Raw genomic sequence first — 12,566 nt, 5'->3', positions numbered from 1 at the left:
GGAAAGAGTCACATGAGGGTAGAATAATAAAAGAAAATTCGGCTTTTCTCTTCCACTTGCCTGTGAATAGGGAGCCAGGAGAGGAACACATTCTCCTACTGCCTTTCTGCAGCACTGCAGGTTGAAAGGTCTTCACATTCACTGTATACCTGTTCAGCAGAGTGTTTATGAAAATGCAGATTCCTGAATAGTCTAGAAATAGCTCCCTGGAAGAGATTCCCATTTCCTCTTCTCCTCTGCTTTGGCATTAAACCTTTGCAAACAGAGTCCTCACATCTGCAGTATGTTTTCAGTTATTAGAGTGAGTTTTATGGCTGTGGAGGATCTGGGAGTAATCCAGTCCCTAAGCATCTGTGACTTGGGTGTTTAGAAAACTGTAAGCTGCAAAGATGGCTGAAATGGGACAGAATGGACAAAAACAGCAGAGAGAAAGAGAGGAGTACGTGAGAGGGGCGAAAAAGAAGAGAGGAAATTTAAGAATGCAGGCATATGAACTGGTTTTGGGAAGAGTAAAGCATTGAAAGAAAAATCAAAGTGATGGGAAATGGCAGAAAAAAAAAAACACTTAAAGTGGTCTATGTTGTAGAAAGAAAAGTGGAGTCAAGAAGCAACATTGTGAGACACTACATTTGCATTCATTGCCTGTTAATAGGATATTGATTTATAACTTTACAGCGACATGTACAGTAGAAAATATTTTCCTGTTACAGCCCTTACGTTGCAGGGATGTAGTAGCCTGAGCTCTCCTTGTCCTTTTAAGAGATATTTGTACCTGTGGCAGAGCCACGTTCTTGAGTGAGTGGTATTTAGGCATTCTCTTCTCCCCTGGCCTACCTCCATGTGATCATGTTTTTACATAGGCTTAGAGTTCTACACAATTAGTGCAATGTAGTTTAAAACAAAATGGCATTTGTAAGTTAGATGTGATTATATCAGCCTTGTAGGCAAGTTCTTTGAGGTTTTTTTAAGCTCTCTGCAGAAGACGGTGCCTTTCAAACTGAAGCCTGCTTTCCTGTATTTTATTTTAAATCAGATTATTGGAAGAATTTGTAAATCATATCCAGGAATTACAGGTAATGGATGAAAGGATTCAGAGAAAGGTGGAGAAACTGGAACAGCAATGCCAGAAGGAAGCAAAGGAATTTGCCAAGAAAGTACAAGAGCTGCAGAAAAGCAACCAGGTAAAATCTAAAAAGAGTATAGTCAGTGCTAAGCTGTGCAAGTTTGGAAAGCATCTATTAACATTTCCTAGCACAGCATGTTACTGTTTGAGATAAGAATAAAGAGGGTTTGATGGAAAAGCATTTCCCCTGTCAAAGGGGGCTTATCTGCATATTCCATTGATGAGTCTTAGCTATTCAGAAAGTAGAGAATCTTCACAATAGTGCGAAGGAAGACACTAAACTTTTAAGCAGTTGTGTGTTACTGAATTAGTGGTTCTGTGTAGTTCTGTAGTTCTGAGATGCAGCACTTAGAAAGCTGATGCTTACTTTCACTGTTCTTCTTACTGGAGTAAATCTGGTGTTTCCTAAATGGCAGTAAGTGGAAATGAAGAGTTGTGTCTGTGTTCTCCCAGGTTGCCTTCCAGCATTTCCAAGAACTAGATGAGCACATCAGCTATGTAGCAACTAAGGTCTGTCACCTTGGCGACCAACTGGAGGGGGTAAACACGCCACGGCAACGGGCAGTGGAGGCTCAGAAGCTGATGAAATACTTTAATGAGTTTCTGGATGGAGAGCTGAAGTCTGATGTTTTTACAAACTCTGAAAAGGTAAGAGCTGTCAGCGGGATGAAAGCAGTTCAAAGCAATAAGCAGGACTGCCCTAATTACAAGCTGCTACCGTGACTTACCATGGTCAGACTTCAAACCAGTGAGTGACCGACTTGTTAAAGTTTCATTGTTCTGAAATGTAAATTAACAGCACTGGGCTGCAGATTGCTGATAGAGCGTTTGTATTCAGTGATGCTTAATGTGGCAACGTTGGCATGTTTCATTTTATGAAATTATCAGAGATTTGAGAAGCTCTGGGAGGGCAACTTTAGAGTGCATACAATATCTGCCTTTTCCCTTTGAACCCCGTGCCTCAGATCCACCCTCTAATGCAGAATGTTTCTGAATACAACTTCTTTGTGAAGCTTTACTCTGTTGGGTCAGTCCACTGGCCTTGGATACCTTTTTGTCACAGCATGCCTTTGGGCTTTGTGTAGTCCTGTGGTTATGTCTCCACCCTCTGAATTTAGAGGAACTGGGCAGGAAAACTTCAAAGGAATGTTAAAGCATTTTGTTTTTCTTATACTTCAAGATTATGTTCACGAAGCAAATACAATCTGAATGGTGTAACTAATAGAAATAAACTAAGGGAAGAGTGCCCAGCTGTAAGCAAAAGGGCACATACTAAAATTTCCCTGTGCAGTTTGAAAGATACTTGAAGTTGTTGGTTTGGGTTTGTTTTTTTTTTGAGGTGTGTCCTGAAGACTCTCCCCGCTCTCCTTAAATTCTGTGCAGTGGTGTGATTGTTGTCAGGAAAAAATTATAGTATGTGGGAACAGCAAAAACTTGGCCTGCACATTCAGCAAAAAACAAATGTGCTTGAAATGCAGCTCATAAAGGACCCGGGAATAGATTAATAGTCATCCCCTCTATACTGGGCTGAAGGCATCTCTCAGGGAAATGAAAAACTAATCAATTCATGTACTTGTATTCTCAAGAAGCCAATTGTATAGTGACTTTCAATTCATAGTGTGTGCATATGTGGTAATTACCAGTTGATAGTTTGCCTTAATCAAAGAAGCAGCATATAAAAATCTCTGACTTTGAAGGAAAACAGAAAGATTTCAAAACAACAAAAGTTCTTCTATGGACAGCCTTTTCCAGATCTCTGTAAGATTTGGTTTTGGCCTTTTTCTTTTTCCCCCCCTAAGTGGATAATAAAATATGCCTTTAAAAAATTTTTAATGGCAACGTAATAAATCACAAAGCATAAGTTTGAGAAGTGTGTGTTGCCTGCTCAAGAGTCTCATACAGAATTCAACTTAAAGTTCTGTAATACTGTCTGTTAGAGGATATGAGAAAAATAGTACATAAATAGGGTAAACCTGGAAATTGGTAAGCAAATTGATCTTTATATGCCTGAAGAATAAGACATTCAACAGATTTGGAGGAAGACAAATATAAAGGCCAGTCTTGTGCCAGTCTGCAGAGGAAGTGTGTGCAGACACAAGATTTTCTGGATGCAGGTTATCTTACTGAGACTGATACCAGTCAAGGTGGGCCGGTACTGTTCTGTAACTTCTGCCTTCTAGTTTAACTAGTAAAAGAGCCTGCCTAGGCATGTGCTATTACATCTTAAGGCATCTCTGAACTAAACAATAGTTCTAAAATACCAGATAATAAGAAATATTCTTAAATGTAAGACCATAATGCTTTGTCAGAGTCCTCTGATCTTTGAGCTGATGTGGGGTTTAGGTATTGTTTTGGAGGATGTGCTGATTTTATTTTTTTTTGTACTATGCCATCCCTCACAAATGTAGAGTTGTCTGTGAGATATTGAGAGTAGGGGGTGCTGTGAAAGGAGATGCAAGAAAGGAATTATAGTCCAGTTATTTCCTAGGGAATTACTGTCAGTTTTCAAAATTTGCTGGCATCCTTTTTTCCCTAACATGAAGTTGATATTTCCCACATTACTGTCTCCTAGGCTTACTGAGCCATTTCTAACTTACCATCTCTGTGAAGGTTTTTCCTTGCTGCCTTGTGTCACACTTTGGATTGTGTGTCTCCATCCTCTGAATCCACATAATTTCTCTTGCACTGCCAGCTAACCATTCCATCTCCTGTACTGAAGAGTCTTGAAGTGAGTTAGTCACTCTAGTTCAAACAATTAAAACTATCAAAGTGATCTAGCACCTCACTTGTTTATTGTGCAATAGCATTGTCCTGTGTTAAATGTTTGCTATTATTCTTAGATCCTTTCCTCCATTTATGTTCTGTATGCAACATTATTCCATTAGTGCTTTTAACTTGTTCATAGAAATATTTTGTGCTGAAATTCTCTCTTGCTAGTCTGTCCACGATTGTTCAGATTGTTTTATGGTATATGTTATAGCCTTTAAATTGTATTTTACATAATCTATATTTATTTTGTTTTAATAGTTTACAGAAGCCTGATTGAATTAAAAATTAAATATGTCCAGACTTAAGCACAAAGCATGGAGAACTGATTTGTCATGGCTTCTGTTGTGCATAAGAGAAGGCCCCGAATTCAATAAAATCTAAGTTAGTTAACAGCTCCCCAAAGAAAGTGTTGTGGTTTTGAGGTGTTTTGGTTGGGTTTTTTTGTGACATCAGTGAATAACTGCTAATATATGGGCTGTTCTAATGACACAGGTATTGATCACAATGGTCAGGTATTCAGCTTGCTGTAAGCTAATAGAAATGGCTGCTTTTCATTGGATTTATTTGAGGAGCGTAGCTGCTTTTGACTTGTGGCTGTTTTAAGCTGACAGTTCCAAACGTAAGCTGCTCTTAATAAGCACAATGGGTGTGTTTTATGAGAGGCCCTGTTTTTCCTCAACAACAGCCTCGTGTGATGCCTACAGTCTATGTTCTTACCTGTGTGACTTACTCTGTCCTTGAAAAGTTTTAATCCCAACCTGCTCTAAGTAGTGGGAAGCTGGGGTTTCATTCCTTCCTTTCCTCTCACTCCACTTCTCTGGAACATGATTAACAGGTATGTTAATGTGAGGTGCTCCAGCTATGCTCTGCTTTGATCCCCTTGTTCCCCTTCCAACCCCTCTCCATGCTGACCACTGTCATGGCTGTTTTTGGATACAGCTATGCAGCTCATTTCATTGATTGCAGAGAATTGCCCACTGCTTTTCTTGACTTGTCTGGAAGGGTTGCTTGCCATTTCACTTCTGAGTTCAAGAGAGATCTCTTCTGTCTGGGTGTGAGTCAGCAAGACTTTTATCCTAATCACTTGAAGAAGAACAGTGTTGCAGTTCAGCTAGATCTGTGTTATGGATATGTGTTTTATTCCCAAATGGAAGGGTGCAGATTTTCTTCAGACTGTTCTAGCCACATTCTGAACTAATCAGCCCTGAGGAATCTTTAGTCTGCCAACTGTATGGCTATAATACAGTGGTGAGCTGTTTGTCCAGCTAGCTTAGACACCTGCACAGGTGTGCCCAATGGGAACAAAGAATAAAAGACAGGTCATGTTTGACCTGTATAAATACATGTTAAACAAGCAAACCCTAAAACCTGAAGCATCCTAAAAGTACACACAGGAACTTAAGGGGATGATCTCTTCCATGGGTATATCAGCTCAACCAGCTTTAGAAATAGGAACTATATGTATGAAAACTGGACAGTGGATGGGAAGGAAAGGAATAGGTCACAATCAGACCTTCTTTAATAATTCTGTCATATTTTACTCTTCACAGATCAAAGAGGCAGCTGATATTATTCAGAAACTGCATTTGATTGCACAGGAACTGCCTTTTGACAGGTAAAATTCTATCTGAACACCTTAAAAAAAGATAATCTTCAAATAGCTATAATTTTCTGATGCTTCCCTTGTCTACTTTTTTGGTGTTTTACTCAGTGATTCATGCAGCTTTTGGGATGGATTGTGTGCTTATTTCTCTCTCCTCTATTCTCAGTTTGTGTTCACACACTCATGTTGTACTCATCTTTACATACACATCCTAAACTGCTTAACAGACTTTTAATGGGATAATTTTGCTGTGCTGACTTAATGCTAGATTTGAATTAGATGCTTGTAGGTTTTTATGGATATAAAGCATGTAACTTTTCTGTCATCTTTGTGCTACACGCTTTCATTTTTAAGTAGAGTGCCTGTTATTCATGATCTAGGATGTCTGTAATTTCTCTTGTGATGTGGATTTGAATTTAATCATGGCATTTTTGTTGTTAACAGGTTTTCTGAAGTAAAATCAAAGATAGCAAGTAAGTTATATACCCAGTTCAATCCATATTCCTATATTTGAATTGTTAAAGATGATAAAAGAAGTATGTAATACTGTCAGCATTACAGTTTTTGTTGGTGCTTATATTGCATAGCCTGATGGATTTTTTTTGTTATCCCCTCTCCTTTCCAGGTAAATACCATGATTTAGAGTGCCAGCTAATTCAAGAGTTTACCAGTGCACAGCGGAGAGGCGAAATCTCCAGAATGAGAGAAGTAGCAGCAGTTTTACTTCATTTTAAGGTAAAAATTGGGGGATTTAATTTAAATATAGACATAAAACAAACAGGTGCTTAATGTGTCATGGGTTTAAGTGAACATGCTTGCATGTGCACAACCAGCATGCCAGATAACACTTATATCTTCAGATAACACTTATATCTTCAGAGATACTGGGGTGTCCCATCTGAAACCAAATGGAGGGGACTAAAAGAGGCAGATGATGGGGGACTGGAAGCAGTGTCAATAGAAGGCATTCTAAGAGAATCTTGTATGGCTGTGAACTGACTTTTGTGCTTGAGGGGGTGTTGAAACTTGTGGTGCATATACATGTGTAGTGGTGGTAAGTGTAGGTTTGGGACAAAAATGGGTTTGAAAGAGTCTACACTTTCTATTAATCTATTTTTTTTTTTTGCAATTACTTTCAAAGGGGTTGTATTTCCTACACTGAAAGCATGGAGAACCTGCTTTAACTTTGAGTTGTTTTGCTTCTTCCACAGGGCTATTCCCATTGCGTTGATGTGTACATAAAACAATGTCAAGAGGTAATGCATTTTGTTTTACATGTATCTCTTTGGGTGTTGACTTAAGCATACAGGTGGTTGTAAATATATTATGAAATGTGCTTCTAAAACCCTAGGGTGCATTCTTGAGGAATGATGTCTTTGAAGATGCAGCCATTCTTTGCCAGCGAGTGAATAAGCAAGTTGGAGAAGTCTTTAGCAATCCAGAGACTGTCCTTGCCAAACTCATTCAAAATATCTTTGAAGTTAAACTTCAGGTATTTCAAATTTTAACATGCTGAATCATAGAGTTCGATGTATTTCAAATTTGAATCTGCTCAAATTCCTTGAGGAAAAGTTTTCATCTAGAAATATTGTATCTTGTAATAGCAATTAATGATAATTTACAATATTTGTAGTCTTATATAAGGATACTGAGTCACAGCTGATTGCTCTGTAAAAGTTCAGACATAATCAAGCCTGTATCAAATAGAGCAGCTTGGGCTCAGAATGCTGTATAACTGCAAATACTCAAATTAAATAAGTAAAAGTAAGTAAAATAAGTAAGTGTGTTCATTAGCTAATCACAAGATTTCATACATACATTTGATTTCTTCTGTATGCCTTCTGCCACGAACATGTCAGGAAAAGAAGTCTTATGTTTAATAAGTATCTTTAATATGTTCATTCTTGCAATTAGGTTTCATGCATGAGGTTAGCATTGAATAAGGAAAAATAACTTAGGTTGCAAACACTGTCTGGCAGTTAGTGCAGTATTTATATGAAAGCTGGAATACTTGAAAATATTGTTTCCTATTCTGTGAAGACACTCACTGAGTGCAGTCAACAACATGACTATTTGTTTCAAAAAGCAATTTCCTTATAGATGTTCTTTTCCTTTATAGTATAGAGGTTGAGCTTGTGTTTGAACTCCAAATTTGTGTGTCAGTGTTGACTTAGTGCTTTATGGTAAATAATACTTTTGCCCAAATATTCGATGACAAGAAGACTCTAAGCTTGTGTCTGCTTTGTGTGTGTATTATGCTAAGCAAATATGAAAGTTTCTCCTTTGCTTACTGTCAGCTGCAGAAATGCCCCTAGGCCTCTGGTGCTTTTGATTTGTGAAAAGAAGAGATTTTGTATTTGTTGGTCAAGCATATTTTCAAAGCAATCTGTCTTTTGTCTTTGCTTCACACACTGCTGCTTTTTAGCATTAACTAATTTTCTTCTAAAAGATGCATATAACATTCTCTGTAGATAATGCAGGATCTGTAAATTAGAGATTTAGAAACAAAGATATGAATTACCTTAAGTAAGATACACACTTTGCAGTAAATTACATATAATCTAGCAGGTAGTGAGTAGGACCTTTGGTTGCTAGTTAATTTAACAGATGTCCCCAAATTTTACAGAGTTATGTGAAGGACCAGCTGGAAGAACACAGGAAATCAGATGCAGAACAATATCTTAAGAATCTGTATGATCTATACACAAGGTATTTATATATAGATGATGAAATCGTTGTAGATATTCTTTTGTAATAGATTGATTATCAAGATGTAGGAAGAGAAGCCAAAACCACAAACTTCTCATAAAAATTATAAACTTTTAATGGCCATTAGCCTTTACAATGATTGCTTTATTAAAGAAAATCTAAACCTGCTGTTATTATTATTTTTAATGGGAAATATTTAGTATAGTGATCTTTGAGAGTAGTTTTAAAACCTTGCAAAAGCCAGTCCTCTGCATCTCACTGGTGACTTATTTGATTGCAGTTAAACTGTATGTAATTAAACATAAATTATGGGAAATTCTTTACTTAAATGTAAAGCTGCTAGAAGCCTTCATCACAATCAGGATTCTGTTGTGCTGTGTACTTTACAAACATGTAATGCTGTAATTCATACAAATTCAACCTTTTCCTCCTCTCCCCTTCTTTGTTTCTGTTGCATAAAGAACCACTAATCTGTCAAGCAAATTGATGGAATTTAACCTGGGTACTGATAAACAGACTTTCTTGTCTAAGCTTATCAAATCCATTTTCATTTCCTACTTGGAGAATTACATTGAGGTGGAAATTGGTTATTTGAAAAGTAGGAGTGCTATGATTCTGCAACGCTATTACGATTCCAAAAACCACCAGAAGAGGTCTATTGGCACTGGAGGGTAAGTTTCTTCTGTGAAGTTTTGTACTTTTAAAATGGAAGGGAGGCAGTAAGGGGAGAGACTTAGTATTTTCCATGTCGGGTGTACAGGGATGAACTGCAAAGGAGCAGGCTTCTAAAATGACCAACAGCTTTTTATCATTTGCTATGACTGTGTTAACTTCTGCTAAAAAGTGTATTGCTCTTGGTACATGTGAAAGGTGATGCATGGTGTTTATATGCTCGTGGGAAATGAAAAATACCAGTTAAACCTATGTTTCAACTTAGGATCCAGATCCACAAAAGGACTGAAGCAAAATTAAGGTACCTAAAGCATGTATATGTGTGTATCTAAAAGCATACATTTTTTTTCACCTGCCCAGGTCTTGTGGTCCCCTCCCAAGACCTAGGAAGGGGAAAAGACCATAGCAATGTCAGTGAGAAAGCTCTTAGTGAGCCCAGAAGATGCAATGGACTTAGAGAAAGGTAAAACAAGACTTCATTATCCTCAGGGTAGAGAAACTCTAATGAAGGAGTAGTGAGAAGTGGGAAAGGAAGAAGTAAAACTTGTGTGAAGACTACTGCACCTTTCAAAGAGCTACTGGGTTCAGTGTGTCAGGAATGAAAAGTGATTTGGAGAGACCAGCAGCAGCAAAGCAGTTAAATGAACTAAAAAAAACAAGATGAAAATTTAATTTTCTTGGGGAAAATTAAATTGATTGTAGTGACTGACTTCATGGGTTTTTTTATGCATGGAAATGTATTGGAGCATGCTCGACTAAATGAGGACTGCTGAGATAGTGGATGAGAGGATCTGTGGGTGTGGATGAAGGCTCATTAGTGTTCTGAAAACACAGTGTGACTGGGTGTGGAGGCTCTGCTGCGTCCGCAGGGCAGAAGTGCAATAGGACCCAATTGAAATTACTCTTATTCCAGGATGGGGAATAGCTGGTCCCATGGTGTGAACGTGCCATGGTAGAACACAGTTGACTATGGGATCAGAGGTGGTAGTTTTGCATTTATAGCTTTTTCTTTCTTAAGCTTGCAAGACTGTCTTAATGCTTGCATATCCTAAACTGTGTCTTGGGTTCTGTTTCTTAAGTTAACAACTAAAATATCCTAAATCAGTGTTGAATTTGAGCATCCAAATTGCATCCAGTGAAATGTTCTTTTGATGTACCTTTGTCCTAGTATTCAAGACCTCAAGGAGAGAATCAGGCAACGTACAAACTTACCATTGGGGCCAAGTATTGACACACATGGAGAAACTTTTCTGTCGCAAGAAGTGGTGGTTAACCTTTTGCAAGAAACTAAACAGGCTTTTGAAAGGTGTCACAGGGTAAGTTTGCTTCCAGTGATCTCTGTTAGCCATAAAATTTTGTGTGTAAAGTTAAATCTCAAGATTAAATTTTCTGTCAGATATGATAGGAAGGAAAGATGTTCCTAAACAAATTGATTCTCTTGTATTTTTCACTCAGGGTCATAGTGGAGGCTGAGAGTTTGCTTTTTCAAAGTGTGTCTAGTTGTATTTTGTGGGTTTTCATACTGGTTTTGGTGAAGTGGGGAGGATTAACCCTATTGCCTATACATAGCTTTTCTTACTACATTAGACCCAACACTTGAGAAGTCTTTAGTGTAATTTTTTATTTCCTTCTTTAAAAATACAGAGAATAGTTCAACAGTTGTTTTTCTCTGTTGAGTGCATTAGAGAATATCACAAATCAAATGCTGAGAAGAATAATCTTTAACATGGTTTACATTAGTAACCCTCTACGTTAAATGCTTTAGTCTAACAAAAAAATGTTTTCCTTCTGATTAAATCACTGATTTTACTGCCTGTCAATCACTGCTAGTCTGATACTTCAGTGTAAATGAAAACTCTTGAAATTGAGTTGCAAATTTAAATATTAGGGATTTTTTGAATGAGCTAACTACACTGATTTCTGACATTTTAATGCCTCTAATAGTCTAAATTAGCTTAGTGCAGAAAAAGTTAACATTTTCAATATTTAGATATTTTTAACATTTTATATGCTTAGAGGAGCCAAAGATAAAATATACTTAGATGTACACAGTGGGATTAGCACCTTCCTCGTGGTGAAAGTCAGTGACTGCAAGACAAGCAGGTAGATTACTTTTGTCACTGCAGCAGTTGCTAGAAATGGTTGTTAAATTCATGATACAAACTAAATTTTTCCTCTTGTACAAAAATTCTGTCCTGTGGCTATCGGAATTCTTCACATCTGGTCTGAAAGCAATTGTATGTGTGGGAATAGGAACCAGTGCTAAGTGGATCTTGGCATATAATGAGATTTTTAGAATTATAGGTGTATAAATTCTCTGTTACCATACATGCTGGAAGTTAAAAGTGTCCCTGGCTGGCTAATTTTAATATGTACACCATATGACATATGCATCCAGATACACTCTGTCCTAACTGTTACAGCTTTAGGAAAAATAAATTGATAATTCTGAATGTAACCATATATTGCAACATTTTGGTGTTTGGATATCTCTGTCATGGTGATTTCTTATTTGGGTTTTTGGTTTGGGTTTTTTTTTTTGGTAATACAGCAGAAGTCTTTAGGAGTTTTGCTGCATAAATTAACTTGAATTGCAGTAGTCATTGTTCTTACTCCTAGCTTCATAAAGTCTTTGCATAATTCCTTAAAAACCAAATCCATCTTTATGTGCCAAAGCCCTGACACGCTTTTCTTTAGGAAAGGGATTTACTGACAGGTTGCTGTCCAAATTCCCTTGTTGCTTGCAGCTCATGAAGGTACAGATGCTCTCTGTATATGTGAGCTTTACTTCACTTAATAAAAATTTTCATGCTCCATTGACTCCAGCTGAACTGTGATAAATGTAGCTGAGGTTCAGGCTGTATTATTTTTTTCTGCAGTAGTGTGGCAGTGATAGAAGAAGAGCTGCACTAGGTGAGACTGGAGATCCATCTAACCCAGTGTCCCCTTTCTGGCTGTGGCTGGAGACATTGTGGCCAGTTTATTGATACTAAAGGCTGCTCCTGAATAATTCTCTGCATGGATACTTTTCATTTAGAATAAAATTCCAATTATTGTGGAGTACTTGTTAAACTTTAAGCTTATCCCCTATGCAGGATTAGATAAACTTTCAAATATGTGTGGAACTGACCTTTAGGATCTTTTTTTTTTTTTTTCTTTTTCTCTTTAAAGCTCTCAGATCCATCTGATTTACCAAAGAATGCCTTTAGAATTTTTTCTATGCTTGTAGACTTCTTATGTACTGAACACATTGATTATGCTTTAGAAACAGGCCTTGCTGGTGAGTATTGTATTTTCTGAGCATTTCATCTCATTAGACTTTTTGTGCAGATGATCTCTGCAGGTCTTTGCTGTGCCTTATTGATTGGCCTTGTTCAGAATATACTGTTTAAATGAAATCTGTTTGTATTTGGGAGTCACTCTTCTAAAGTGTAACTTTTATTCTGAGGAACTGATGCACAGATGGAAACATGCTACTGTCTTCAAAAACATTTGTATCACAAAAATTGGGACTCCCTACCTATTTCACTTTTCCATAACAGGAGAATATTCTTATATTAAGGCTTAGTATCTTAGGTTTCATAATAATTACTTTATTGTTTGTATATCTGTACAATTTCAAGAGGGACAGTAAATAAGAAAGCTTCTTCTATTAAAAAAGTTCATCTTGACAGTGAGAACCTATTTTTC

General features: G+C 37.3%; 1 protein-coding gene across 1 annotated transcript in view; it reads left to right on the top strand.

Moving 5' to 3' along the window:
* Positions 1-1,076: 1,076 nt before the first annotated feature.
* The window catches only part of EXOC5 (exocyst complex component 5), a 17,137-nt gene continuing 5,647 nt past the window's right edge, over positions 1,077-12,566 (top strand). The window contains exons 1-12 of the mRNA XM_008941524.1: positions 1,077-1,181; positions 1,577-1,771; positions 5,443-5,507; positions 5,940-5,968; positions 6,121-6,230; positions 6,707-6,751; positions 6,847-6,987; positions 8,122-8,204; positions 8,666-8,875; positions 9,142-9,177; positions 10,045-10,192; positions 12,048-12,156. Coding sequence (XP_008939772.1) covers positions 1,077-1,181; positions 1,577-1,771; positions 5,443-5,507; positions 5,940-5,968; positions 6,121-6,230; positions 6,707-6,751; positions 6,847-6,987; positions 8,122-8,204; positions 8,666-8,875; positions 9,142-9,177; positions 10,045-10,192; positions 12,048-12,156 — 1,276 coding nt within the window. The remainder of the gene's footprint in view (positions 1,182-1,576; positions 1,772-5,442; positions 5,508-5,939; positions 5,969-6,120; positions 6,231-6,706; positions 6,752-6,846; positions 6,988-8,121; positions 8,205-8,665; positions 8,876-9,141; positions 9,178-10,044; positions 10,193-12,047; positions 12,157-12,566) is intronic.

Source organism: Merops nubicus, unplaced genomic scaffold, assembly GCF_000691845.1.
Source record: "Merops nubicus isolate BGI_N331 unplaced genomic scaffold, ASM69184v1 scaffold41215, whole genome shotgun sequence".
Classification (NCBI taxonomy): domain Eukaryota; kingdom Metazoa; phylum Chordata; class Aves; order Coraciiformes; family Meropidae; genus Merops; species Merops nubicus.
The sequence above is the reverse complement of the archived record's forward strand: the minus strand, read 5'-3'. Positions and strand labels throughout refer to the sequence as shown.